Source organism: Peromyscus leucopus, chromosome 3 (assembly GCF_004664715.2).
Source record: "Peromyscus leucopus breed LL Stock chromosome 3, UCI_PerLeu_2.1, whole genome shotgun sequence".
Lineage (NCBI taxonomy): Eukaryota > Metazoa > Chordata > Mammalia > Rodentia > Cricetidae > Peromyscus > Peromyscus leucopus.
The window spans coordinates 157,692,340-157,706,502 of record NC_051065.1 but is presented as its reverse complement, the minus strand read 5'-3'; the positions used below and the strand labels follow the sequence as shown (position 1 = coordinate 157,706,502).

Below are 14,163 nucleotides of genomic sequence, written 5' to 3'. Positions count from 1 at the left end.
GGAAGAATGGCCAACCACTGGGCCACCTTAGCCATCTCTCAAGCCCCTGTTTCTTTTCTTTTGTTTAAATTAAATGAAGTGTATTACTGATGTTTGTGTGTGAGCGTGAGAGTGTGTGGAGGTCAGAGTCCAGCCTGTGGGAGTCAGTTCTGGGCATTAAACTTGGGTTCTCAGGCTCTCATAGCAATCCATCTGAATGGCCCTGAGTTGTTTCCTTGTTGTATCGGACTGTCATTGATATCGACAACATGTAGCATGCCAGTTATACAGCATGGTGTAATATATTTGTGAATGGGCACCATTTCGTATCAAAGCTGTAACTGTGGATAATTAGTATATTCTACAAGCTCTGATCCCATGCCCCAGATTCTTCCCCTTCAGACCCAACCTGATAACCACCCCCCTATATTCTGTATTTATCATTTCCTTTTTAAAAAGATTATTAATTTTTTATGTGTATGTTAGTGTAAGCCACATATGTTCAGACAGATGCCTATGGCAGGCAGAGGGGGGCATTGGCTCCCCAGGAGCTGGAGCCACAAGCATTTGTAAGCTGCCCAACATGGGTGCTGGGAACCAAACTCAGGCCCCTGGAAGAGCAGCAAGTGCTTTTAACTACTGAGCTAGCTCTCCAACCCCATTATTTCTTTTTTTTTTTAATAAATAAATTAAATATATCTATCATACATTTGAATATGTTAAGTTTTATATATTATTAAATACATATCATAAATATATTATTTTATACATATAATATAAAATATATTAGTAAACATTAAATATTATTAATGTATTATTAAACAAATTGATTATTATGTATTATATTAGTAAACATTTATTAAATAATAAATTTTAATACTAAATAATAATTTAAATATATATTAATCCTGGTGTGTTGGTGCAGTCCTGTAACCTGGACACTTGACGGTGGGACTACAGACAGGAAGATGGAGGTTCTCTTTGGTTATATAGTGCATGGAAAGCCAACTTGAACTACGTGAGATGCTGTCTCTGTCTAAACAACAAAAACGTGTTGGGAATGGTGGCTCACACCTGTAATCCGAGTACCGAGGAGGTTGAGGCAGGAGGCCTGCTGTTAGTTTCAAGCCAGCCTGGTATAGAGTAAGACCCTACCCCAGTTTTTAAAATTTGGTTTAAGCCATACATTCCTTAGTTTTGCTTGGTTTAGGGCTTAATAAACACACTGCTCAGAACTTTTCTCTCTGCAAGCGTTTCTCAGTCACATTTATGCCCAGATATGGGGCATGGGATGATGCCCACAGCCTTTGAACTTCGGTCCTTGTTCTCTGTTTTCAGGGTGTGTGTGTGTGTGTGTGTGTGTGTGTGTGTGTGTGTGTAAGCCGGAGGACAATTTTCCAGAGACTCCTTCCACCATGTGGGTCCTTAATGACTCAGGTCATTAAGCCTGGTAGCAAGTGCCTTTACCTGTTGAGTCATCTTAATAGCCCCTGTGTGTAACTTTTTTTAATCATTTTTTTTAAAAATTATTTTTAGCGTATGGATGTTCCTTGAGTGCATGTATGTGCACCATGTGTGCAGTGCCAGAGGAGGCCAGAAGAGGGCGTTGGATCCCCTGTAACTGGAGTTAAAGACGGTTATGTGGCCTCATGCGGGTGTGAATCAGCCCAGCTCTTGTGGAAGAGCAACCAGTGCTCTTAACCGCCACGCCGCCTCTCCAGCTCCGTGGGTCTAATTTTTGCTTCACTTTTAAAATTTTATCTACTGTTGGCCTGCCCCGCCCCCAGCAGGCCTTGTGCTCAAGTCACACGCTTACCTTTGTTCTCCTGTTTGAGCTCCTCCTGCAGCAGGTCAGTCTGCCGGTTGCCCAGCACGAAGGCGAGGAAGGACAGGATGAGCGCGTTGAGGATGCCGATGATGGCCAGAATGTACGCCCAGCGCACCGAACAGTCCCCGAGGGAGTACTTTCCTGTCTTGGTCCCGCACATGTCCCGGATGGTCTCGGCGTCCCAGCCATCAGGGAAGATCATGCAGCCCAAGACGAGGCACAGGGCTAGGCATGGGGAGCGGGCCCACACCGAGGTCGGGTCAGGAAGAAAGAGAAAGCATTATTACTCCCTAGAAGTGAGGAGGTGGGGTAGGGGCTGAGTCCTGAGAATTCCCCCAGCCCCGTCTAGCCATCAGAACACATGGTAACAACTACTTCTCGGGCATTGGGAGCTAGATGTTGACCTGAAGAAGCAGAGCTCTCAGCCTCTCCTGCCTCACCCCGCCTTCAAGGAGTAAAAATACCAAAGCCAGGTCACACCCCCGACATCCTCTGGTTGCTCTTATTCTCACCACTTCAGTTTTTGTGAGTTTGGTTTTTCTTTTGTTACTCATTCAACAGCGGTTCACTGACGATCACTTTTAATTCATCATGAGATGCTTATGCAGACAGCAAAAGATGGTTTCTCTCCCTCCAGCTGTGACTGGGAGGCCTGAGGTACCCTGCTAGTTCCTTCTGTAGAATGGGAGCCACAGTGCTTTAGAGACATTTAGCAAGGTGCCAACTCAGTCATTCATTGTCGAGGGCCTACTGTGTGCTGGGCACTAGGGCAGAGCTTAGGAAGGCACTTGGATCTGTGTCTCTTGGAGCTTGCTTGGGAGAGAGGAGGGTTGTAGTACAGTGTTAAGGACTCAAATGTTGGTCTAGGTCTCTGTAAGATTCGTGAGCCTCAATCCCTTTATCTTTGCCTCAGTTTCCAAATCTGTAAAACGGGAGTGGTTAAGAGTATCATCTAAGAACTGTAAAGATGGCAGGGAGCTTCAAAGTGCTTTTGCACAGAAACTCCCATATAATGTTAGCTGTTGATATCAAAACTAGTCATAACAAGCACTGGCTGCTCTTGCAGAGGATCTGGGTTCAGTTCCCAGCACCTACTTGGCAGTTCATAACTGTCTATTACATCAGTTCCCAGAAATCTGACACCCTCTTCTGGCCTCCACAGGAACTGCACACATGTGGTGGTGCACCTACATACATGCAGGCAAAATACTCGTACAAATAAAATAAAATAATTCAGGATCATCATCAGCTACACAGTTACAAAGTCAATTTAGCCAATATGACATCATCTCAAAAGCAAAATGAAACAAAAATGCTAGTCATAACAAAAATAATAATTACACAAATAAGGAAATAATGCAGTAAGTTTCAGGTGAAGTGAGACAGATAAAAGTAGAAAGGGTGGGTCAAGGGGGCCCTGTTAAACAGCTCCCTCGTCCAATGTGCCCACTTGGGATAATCTACCAAGCTCTCCCAACACCAGCTTAGGCTGGGAAGGGGTGGGGCAAGTCTGAGCCAATCATCTCAATGCATTCCTTTGGTAACAGCGGTTGACTCTGAGAGGGGCACGGGCCCCACAGCAGGCCAATCAGAAGCTTCAGGCTCAGGAGGCAACTGGGAAGACTTGGTCTGCTCAGTCCCACCAGTGTATTAGGTCTGCAGCTTACACAGAGCTGTTTGAGCTGTGTGGCCCTTGACTCCTCCAGGCCCAAGAGCTTAACCTGGACATTAGACGACAGCATTGACAAGGTTTGGTTGTTCTCAGTTCTGTCACTATATGTGGCCCATCCGGTCTCCACCATGGGAGGGGGGACAAGAGCTCTGACTTTCCTTCTCCCATCTCCAGAACAAGGAAGAGCTCCCTAAGCCCCAGGCTCCTCTATCCCCAGAGTTCTGCAACTTGGATTCCATCCCACACCCATCCTCCATGCCTGATGTAATGTCCTCAACAACACTGTCATCAATCTCTCATCTACTGGAGCTGCCTTCAGTCTCTAAGACAGTAACACCCCCCCCCACACACACACACACACCTTCGATGGGCATAAAAGAATGTCCTGCTCTGCAGCAGAAACAAACCGGAGAGCTAGAGAATTAAACAGTCTGAGGTTACACCTTGGCACACAGACAGAGAATCAAGTGCAGAGCTCCTGGGGGGCAATGGGAGCTGGAGGTTAACCACAGAAGCTTCAGGGTCTCATGGGCATTTTAATTCTGGTGTTGGACACTGTCGAAATCAAAAAGTAGGCATGGGACTAAGCCTTGGGTGCTCTATGATTGGCATGGAGGGAGGAGGAGTAAGAGGAGAAGGAAGAGCAGGAGACTTTGATGTCTGTCTCCCTGCATGCCCTGGATTCGTCTCTCCATCCCTGGGCTCACACACTCCGGCGAAAAGCAGGAGTGGGGTCAGAAACTGGCAAGGGACAAACATACACACCATCCCTTCGGTTGATTCCCAGCCCTCCTCTCCCTAGGTGCCAGAGGGGCTGGCCTCACTGTAGTCTGTTTTTGCTCGCTCCTGGTGCATCCTCATCTCCATGGAAACCGCTCCTGTATCCCAGAGCTCCCGCTTCCTCCCCCTTCCCAACACGGGCACTGAGACCTCAGTGAGATTTTCTTCCCTGTGCTTTTGAGTCTCTCTCTCTCTCTCTCTCTCTCTCTCTCTCTCTCTCTCTCTCTCTCTCTCACACACACACACACACACACACACACCTCTCCTTCCTCTCAGCTGGTCCCTCTCATTCCCTCTTTCCTCTGCCTTTGTCTCCATCTTTTCCTTCCCTTGCTCCCCCATTGCTCCTTTACTGTGTTCAAGTCTGAGCTTCAACTCTCCTCTCCTCCTTTTAGTTAACATTTGACCTCTTTATTCCTTCCTTGTTTTCATCCCTGTATCTATCCCCTCACCACCCCCTGCCTCTCCCCTTGAACATCTCACAAGCAGATTTCTGAGATCCTTGACCACACACTGAGCAGTGTGTGACATACAGAGGCAGGCATGATGTCTATCTTCAGCATGAGGGAAGGCATAAAATCAAGTCATATCCCATTGATTTTGTATATGTGAAGGATTGTCTCAAAGGAAACAGACCGGGAACAGAGACCAGAGCATCAGGGGCAGCAGGAGGGATAACCTCCCTCCCTCCATGGCTCGGCAGAGCATCAGATGGTGGCTTTGGGGGTCTCAGGGGCCTCTCAAGAAATGGGAGAGAACAAGAAATCAAACCACTTGGGAAAAGCCAGGCTGAGATAGGTTTTCCTGGATCTGGAGGGAGAGAAGTGGCCAGAATAGGTTGGCCTCACCCAAGAGTCTCAACCTTCACAAGATGGCACACCACAGACAAGACAGGCTTTCCCACCTGCTGGATGGGGACTCCAAGGCTGTGGTCTGTGGACTCTGAGTCTCTTTTGGAAGTCAGGAGCTGGCTGAAGTGCCAGCTGCTCCCCAGTCTGATACTCAGGTGCAGGATGTCGCATGCCATAAGAGTTCTCAACCTCGGCTGATACCCATGTGCAGGGCATAGAGTGCTGCAAGAGTTCTCTGTCTTCTGTCTTCAGCCTAGAAACTTCATGGCAGGGGCTGTCCTGTCCACCCTGGGGTGCTTAGCTTCATCCCTGACCTCCACCCACCAGATCTAAGGGGGAAATACATACTGTTGTTTTAAAAATCCCTCCAAACACTGGCCTGGGAGTAATGATGGCTTACTAAAAACCACTGGTGTGAAGGGATATATATTGGGATATAGTATCCCAATTCATTGACCCTACAGTCTACTATTACCCTAGGCAGCCAGGAGACATTATGACAAATTAAGATTGATAATATCAGCATGGAGTGTAGCTCAATAGTAGAGTGCTTACATAAGGCCCTGTGCTCAGTGCCCAGTGCTGCAATAGCAACAACAATAATAAATATTAATAATAAGTTGATCTTTTTTTTTTTTTTTTTCTTCGAGACAGGGTTTCTCTGTGTTGCTTTGTGCCTTTCCTAGATCTCGCTCTGTAGACCAGGCTGGCCTTGAACTCACAAAGATCCGCCTGCCTCTGCCTCCCAAGTGCTGGGATTAAAGGCGTGCGCCACCACCGCCTGGCAAAAATAAGTTGTTCTTAACAACAGCAGTTGAAGATGGGTGTGCTGGCCCACACTTATAACCCAGCACTGGGGACAAAGAGAGGGGATGAATATGAGGCTAGCCTAGGCTACACAGCAAGACCCGTGTCCAAAGAGAAGTAAACAACACTGAGCATGCAACTATATGCCAGGATGCTAAACGCCTACGTTTTTCATCACCTCATTTAATCCTATAAAAAGAATGAAGGGCCTGCAAGATGGTTCCACAGGTAAAGGCACTTGCTGTGCACGCCTGATGACCTGAGCTCAATCCCCAGAACACTAGTAAAGACAGAAGAGAAAACTGACTCCACAAAGTTGCTCTCTGACCTGCACATGCAGTCTGTGACATGTGTGTCCACATGTGCACATCAAGGGTACACACAATAATAATTTTTTAAAAATCTATGAGTTCGACAAAAACATCACCCCCACTTACAGATGAGGGAATTGAGGCCTGGAGGAACTCAGTCTCTTCTGGAATGTCACACAGCTGGGAAGTGGTCAGGCCCACATTCAAGTCCAGGTAGGTACTTCATCTTTATCTTTGGACGGACTCATTTAATTTTTTTTTTTTTTTTTTTTTTTTTTTTTTTTTTTTTTTTTGGTTTTTTGAGACAGGGCTTCTCTGTGTAGCCCTGACTGTCCTGGAACTCACTTTGTAGACCAGGCTGTCCTTGCACTCATAGAGATCCACCTGCCTCTGCCTCCTGAATGCATTTAAACCTTTTAATTAATTAACGTATATGAGTGTTTTGCCTGCATGTACCTATGTGCACCATTTATGTACATAGTACCCTTGGAGGTCAGAAGAGGCCATCAGATTCTCTGGAACTGGAGTGATAGATGATTGTGAGCTGCTAGGTGGGTGCTGGGAACTGAACCCAGGTCCTTTGCTCTTCAGCACTGAGCCTCCTCTCCAGCCCCTTGACTATACTTCTTGTCCCCTTTTTCTTCACTTTCCTCCATCCTGAAGCAGGAAGCACAAACGTCAGGGCAAGGAATCTTGCAACTGTTTTTAACAATGAAGATAAGACTCGCCGCATGCTAGGAGCGGTGGAGCAGAGAGTGAAAGTCTCGAAGACCTCCAGTGCTGTTGTACTGGTTCTAGGCTGCCTAATTCTTGGACATTTGTTTTGCCTGAGAGTCTAGAATCAGGACTGGAGAGATGGGTCAGCGGGTAAGAGTGCTTGCTGCTTTTTCAGAGGACCAGAGTTTGGTTTTCAGCACCCACACTGGGAGCTTACAGCTGACTACAACTCTAGCTCTGGGGTCACCGTACGTACACACACACACACACACACACACACACAAAATAAAATAAAACTTTCTTAAAGAGAAAGACTAGAAGCTTAGACTTATTTATTTATTTATTTATTTACTTACTTATTTATTTATTTATTTATTGAGACAAGGTTTCTCTGTGTGGTTTTGGTGCCTGTCGTGGATCTCACTCTGTAGACCAGGCTGGCCTCGTACTCACAGAGATCCTCCTGCCTCTGCCTCCTGAGTGCTGATGTTAAAGGTGTGTGTCACCACAGCCCGGCTAGAAGCTTAGATTATTAAACCACAATTATTTATGGTTTTCCAATCATGCACAAAAACCTGGTTCTGGCATATATAATAATATTTTTTTAAACTTTCTATCGTTTTAATTTAGTAAGGGGGGACAACTTTCAAATTCACTGAGGAAGTCTCTTCACCTCTCTGAACCTCAGTTTTGCAACCCCAAGAATGGTGGTATCTACTTCTCAAGGCCACGACATAGAATGAGTGATTACCAACATCAATGTAGGGACATCCTGTTGCTTATATGGTGCTCACTCTTTCAAATGGGCTTACCCCTAAATCTATGTATTGTTGTTTTCTTAAAGCCTCATCTAGCTGCAAGGGAGCCCGGAAATTTTTTTCTCTTTGACGCTCTCTCTTCCTCTCCACTTCTGTACATAAATCTCCCCTGTACATGTACAGAAAAAATGCATACAATGGGTTGACTACACAGCCATTTTTACAACACAGGTGTGGACACATCTATTACAAGGGAATTCATTATATGAATTATACAGTGTATCCATGACATAGAATATTACTAATTCAATTTACTATTCTGTTTCTAGTTTCTTGATATAGAGGCTTAAATAACTGGTTTAAAATTTTTTTTAGACTAAGCATGTAGTTCAGTGGTAGAGTTGCTTATCAAGTGCAAGTCCCTAGGTTCAATTCCTAGCACTGCAATGTGGATAAATCTTTGTTTCTTTTCTAGTCTATACAGTTGATGCTACAACTTTCCCTATTAGCTCTTCTGGTCACAAATCTTGTATTATTATGTAATTGAAAATACATGAAAAAAATTCACAATTCCTGTGATTTGTTCTTGGATCCAGTTATTAATCTATGTGTTGTTTGATAGAAATGGTGGGTATCTCTGTGAGTCTGAGGTCAGCCTGGTCTACTTAGCAAGTTCCAGGAGGCCAGCCTGTACTATAGAGTAAGACCCGGTCTTTTAAAAAAAATGAAAAACGTTCTCTGGTATCCAAATGTTGTCAAATCTTCCAGCTATCTTTCTGTTATTTCTGGCTTAAGTCAACTTAGTTTTGAGAGCAGACATCCAGTGGCTTCTAGTTTTATAGTTGTAAAGGTGTGGTTTGGGGTCCAGAATGTGGCCTGTCTTGGCTAATGTTCCATGTGAGCTTGAGAAAAACTGTGTTCCCTGTGGCTGTTGACTGCACTGGCCTCCAGCCAGCTACTGGATCAAGTGACAGATGATATTGCTGAGTCGGTCATGTTCTGAGTGATTTTGTGGCAGTTGGATTTCTTCTCTTTCCATCATTGTTGTGTTTTAAAACAAGGTCTCATATAGCCCAGGCTGGCCTCAAACCTGCAGGAAGGCCCCCAACTCCTAACCCCACGGCTTCTACTTCCCACTGCTGTTTCTACAGACATGCAAGATCAAGACCGTTTCATCTATTTACTGTTAATTCGTGTTTCTTTATAGTTGAAGTGGGTTTCTTGAGAGACAACACGCACAGGTGAGTCATGTTTTTCCCCCCCATTCTGATGATGTTTTTAATTGATGCACTTAGGCCACTGGCATCCAGCATGATTGCTGATGTTGCTAGACTCCTATCTGTTGTATTTTAAAAACGGAGGGCAAGAGACCTTAGTGAGTTGGAGCCAAGGTGCCCCACCATGGGTAAGAGACATGGACAGGCCATGCAGACAGCGCTCGTGTAGAAGAGAGAAGGGAGAGGGAAGAGGGAAAAGGGGCTCAGAGCTGCCTCCTGGGGAGAGAGTGGGGGGGGGTGGAGAGAGAGCGAGACAGAGGCAGGGAGGGAGGGAGGGAGGGAGGGAGGGAGCGAGCAAGAGCGGCTGGGGATGCTGAGCAGAGAAGATAGAAGAGAGAGAAGATGGGTGGGGCTCCACCTTTTATGAGGGGATTTCACGCGTGCAGAGAGACCACGTAGCAATGAGCGCATGATGTTGTCAGGACCCTGAGCTGGCCAAGGTACTGCCTGCATTTTGGCCAGGTCTCCAAGGGGCAGGTCTGAATGCTAACAATACCTACTATGATTATCATTTTTTCCTATATGTTGCCCTTGTTATTTATTTATTTATTTATTTATTTATTTATTTATTTATTTAAGATTTACTTATTTTTATTTTATAAATAAAATAATAAAAATGAACCTTTTAAAAAGCCTAAGACAGGCAGTGATGGCGCTCATCTTTAATCCCAGCACTCAAGAGGCAGAGGCAGGTGGACCTCTGAGTTCTAGACCAGTCTGGTCTACAAAGCAAGTTCCAGGACAGCCAGGGCTACACAGAGAAACCTTGTCTCAAAAAACAGACAAACAAACAAGGCCTGGTGATGGTGTATTTGTAATCCAAGCTCCAGGGAAGTGGAGCTAGGCAGATTCCTGGGACTCTCTGGTGAGCTAGCCTAGGCTAATTGGAGAGCCTCAGGTTCCAACGAGATAGGTCTCAAAAAAAAAAAAAAAAAAAAAAAGGTGGATAGCTCCTGAGGAATAACACTTAAAGTTATCTTTAGTCTTCACACTCACCTGCACACACATGTACATACACACGCACAAACACACACTCGTATGCATGCACATAACTCTTTGTAAGACAGGTCTACTACAAAGAAAGTTCCTCAGTTTTTCCTTGTTTCGAAGTCATGGTCTTCCTGTTTCGGCCCTCAGAGTAGCAGGGAGGACAAGTGAATGGCACTGTGCCCAGCTTTCTTCTTCGTTTTGAAGGATAATTTCATGGAGTACAAGCTTCCAGGATGGAAGACATGCCGGCAGAGGACTTGCCAGGCATCCACTGGCCCGGGGTTCAGTCACCAGCACTAACATTGAAAAGCCTCAGCTGTTCACACCGCATCCCTTCAGATGCACAGTCTCCTTTCTCAGCTTCTCACTTGCTACTTGCCCTCTGTTGCTCAAATCCCTCCAGCCTCCTCTTCCAGCTTCTCTGCTGCCGCCCTGTGACGGGCAGTGTCCTGAGATGGTCCCTCTTCTCCTTCCTCACCTTGTCCCAGGGCAATTTTGTTCCCACTCGGATTCCTGGGATGACACCTCAGACCTTCAGCTTCCCAATGGATCTTTCTCTTTGACTCCAGATCTAAACATGAGGCCATCATTGGACTCTCCCCCTCGCACATCCCCCAGGGCCCCCAAATTCAACACTTCCCCCAGAGGAGCTCATCTTCCTCCACCACAAACATGGTCCTCCTCCCGTATCCTCTGAATGCTGCAACCGAGACTCAGTCACACACAAAGTGGCACCTGCCTTACCCTCAGGCCACAAACAGACCCAGGAGTCTCCCAGATGGGCTCGTCCTGCTTCCGCCCGGACAATCACTTACACATTCATCGTCTCAGCTCCCAGGAAGCCTCTGCACACTGCATACTGCACACTGCACCTTCCCAGCTCATGCCTGGCCCTACTCACTCCTGCTCCCAAAAGTGATTGCCATGGCCTGTAAAGAAAACCCAACCTCCGAGACTGGACTCCTCCTCATCCAACCCCCTCTACCTTTCACTTCCCCTTTCCTCTTCTAGCACAGACAGAGCTTTGGTGGCAAAATGATTTGACGTGGGTCACACAACAATCATTAGCAATCATGAGCAATTACTAAGACAGTGCACACATTGTGCCTACAACAACCTTCCAATGGCTCCACAGAGTGGTTACCTACTTGTCACAGTTTAAACATGTCCCCCAGAGCCGGGTGGTGGTGGTACACACCTTTAATCCCAACGTTCAGGAGGCAGACTCAGGCAGATCTCTGTGAGTTCGAGGCCAGCCTGGTCTACAAAGCGAGTTCCAGGACAGACTCCAAAACTACACAGAGAAACCCTATCTCGAAAAACAAAGCAAAACACATGTCTCCCAGGGGCCCGTGGATTACAAAATTAATCTACAGTGTGGACAGGGGGAACCTTTCAGGTGTCCAGACCTTTACCACAGAAGTTGATCCCCATAGAAGAATTCCGGGTCTTCTGCTCTCAGCCCCATAATACCTTCTGCATGTAATGGAGCAGCAAGCAAATCCTTGCCCGATGCCAGCCCCTCAGCCTTGTACATCCCAGCCTCAATGGGCACACAGCTCAGTGGTAGAGCATGCTTGCCTAGCATGTGTGAGCTCTGGAATCAATCCCTAGCACTCTACACATACACACTTTTAAAAACGGTTTCTCATGAGATACAGCCATGATCTCCAGGAAGACAAAAGGAGGGAAAATCTTGCTCTGTAGGCATGGTAGCACACACCTGTAATCCTGGCACTCGAAGAGAATTTCACTAGCAGGAAAAGCAAGCATTCAAAGCTACCCTCAGCTATACGCTGAGTTTGGGGCCAGCCTGAGCTACATGAGATTGTCTATAAATAAATAAACAAACAACAAATAAAGATATACAATCCTAACTGGCCATGTTAGTTCATGCCTCATGATCCCAGAACTCAGGAGGCAGAAACAGGAGGATGCCCATGAGTTTGTGGCCAGCCTTGGCTACATAGGAAAAGTCTGTCTTAACAAGCCAAAATAAATAAATAAACTTCTGTTCATTACAAAATTACTTATATAACATTCTGTTTCTGCAGTACTAAGCCAACTAAGATACTATGAGTCGGCTCATTTTATATGTAAGGAAACTCAGAAATGATGTAAATCCTTAAGGACTTGTAACTGGTAATATAATCGGGATTCAGCACCAGGGATCTGCTCCCTCTAAGGGAGTGTGTGGTAGAGCGAGGGTTTAGATGTCAGCCTTCACTCATCCATTCAGCAGGACACTTGTGGGTGCATGGTGGCTCAGGCCTGTACTCCCAGCACTTGAATGAGACAGGAGGATTGCCACAAGTTTCAGTCCAGCTGGGCTACATAGCAAGATGCTGTCTCAAAAATGAAAAGTACTAAAAACAAAACAACAACAAAGCAATAGGCACTTATTAGGCACCTACCATATGCTGAGCACAGCCTTCTGGCTGGGATTGTCACTGTGCCACTTAAGCAGGGAAGAAGCAGTCAGATGTGGGCTGGACTGGGGTGCAGGTGACAGCGGACTCAGGCTGGGTTTCCTTCCTTCCTTCCTTCCTTCCTTCCTTCCTTCCTTCCTTCCTTCCTCCCTCCCCCCCTCCCTCCCTCCCTCCCTTCTCTCTGTCTTTCTCTCTCTCTCTCTTTCTTTCTTCTTTACTTTTTTGAGACAGGGTTTCTCTGTGTAATACTGGCTGTCCTGGAACTCATTCTGTAGACCAAGCTGGCCGCAAATTCAGAGATCCCCCTGCCTCTGCCTCCCAAGTGCTGAGGTTAAAGGTATGCACCACCACTACCTGGCTGGGTTAGTATTTTTCTGAAAGCTCCTTGCTTTCATCTTTTCCCCTTACTTCCCATTACATGTATTCATCATCATCAACTACTTCAATGCCAGAGCAGTTTAAATACTTAGGGCCTCTCTGAGAACACTAAACCCAGAAGCTGAAAGGGGGCATCGATATTTTGCTTATGTTAATAACAACAACAAAAATCTCATCATGGGGAAGGAAATCTACAGACAAAGTCAAAAGACAAAGACAGAACAAAATCTGTGACTCTGGTCACAAAGAGCTAATTTTTATTGACTTACTTATTTTTGAGACAGAGTCTTACTACGTAGTCCAGGCTGGCCCCTGACTTACAGAGGTCCGCTTGCCTTTTCCTCTTGGGTATTGTAAGTAGAGTTGTGCTCCACTATTCCTGCCTTTGAAGGGGTTGAGTATATTTTAACTTTGGGTCTGTTTGGTTTTTTTTAAACAGTATGTGTGTGTGTGTGTGTGTGTGTGTGTGTGTGTGTGTGTGTGTGTGTGTGTGTGTATTCCAGTGCCTGCATCACAGTACATGTGTGGAAGTCAGAGGACAACTTGAGGAGGTTGGTTCTCTCCTTCCTCCATGTGGAGGTTACCTCTCAAAGGAAGCTGAGGCAGAACTACCCTGTCCTCAGCTACTCCGCTCTGATTCTGGGACCCAGAGTCCCAGACCTGTTTATTTAATTGGGGGTGGGGGGTGGGGGATGTGCATGTCACCATGCACATGTGGAGGTTAGAGGACCAGAGGGCAGTTTGAGGGAATCAGTTCTCTCCTTCCTCTCTGTGGGTTCCTGGGATTGAACTCAGGTCCCCAGGTTGGGTGGCAGCCAGGGCCCTTACCCTCTGAGCCATTCGCCTGCCCCCAGTTATGGGGCCGTTGTGTGACAGACTTTGTTAAGCAGCAAACGATACCTGCTAGACGTACATGTTTTGTTTTGTTTTAAAGTTTGCCTTTGCTTGTACATTTACGGAATGATCCGGACAAGACATTCGACTATGGTGGCTTCTGGCAGAAAAAAAAGGATTGTGGGAAGGAGGCGCATGTGACCACATGGCCTCCTTACCTTTCAGATTCTCCGCTCGTAAGTGTGTTAAGTTTAACCAACAGTCTTGGGGGCGGGGGTGGAAATATTTTGCAGGGGGAGATTTTATTTTGGTTTAGCGCCCCATATGGGGGAGGCATAGCAACAACAACAGCTCAAGCTCTGGCTGCGGGCGCCTAAGGCACTGGTCACGTGGTGTCAAAAATTGGGTGACGATCACCCAACTTTTCTAAAATAAAGAATTTATTTTTTTATTTCTTTGTTTTAGTACGTTATGTGTATGAATATTCTGTCTGCCTGCCTGCCCGTCTGTCCTTAGCTGTGGGACGCCCTCTTCAGATACCCTAGAGTACCT

General features: G+C 46.2%; 1 protein-coding gene across 1 annotated transcript in view; it reads right to left on the bottom strand.

Moving 5' to 3' along the window:
* The window catches only part of Lhfpl4 (LHFPL tetraspan subfamily member 4), a 29,155-nt gene that overhangs the window by 5,735 nt on the left and 9,257 nt on the right, over positions 1-14,163 (bottom strand). The window contains exon 3 of the mRNA XM_028863899.2: positions 1,796-2,032. Within this exon, the coding sequence (XP_028719732.1) occupies positions 1,796-2,032 (237 nt within the window). The remainder of the gene's footprint in view (positions 1-1,795; positions 2,033-14,163) is intronic.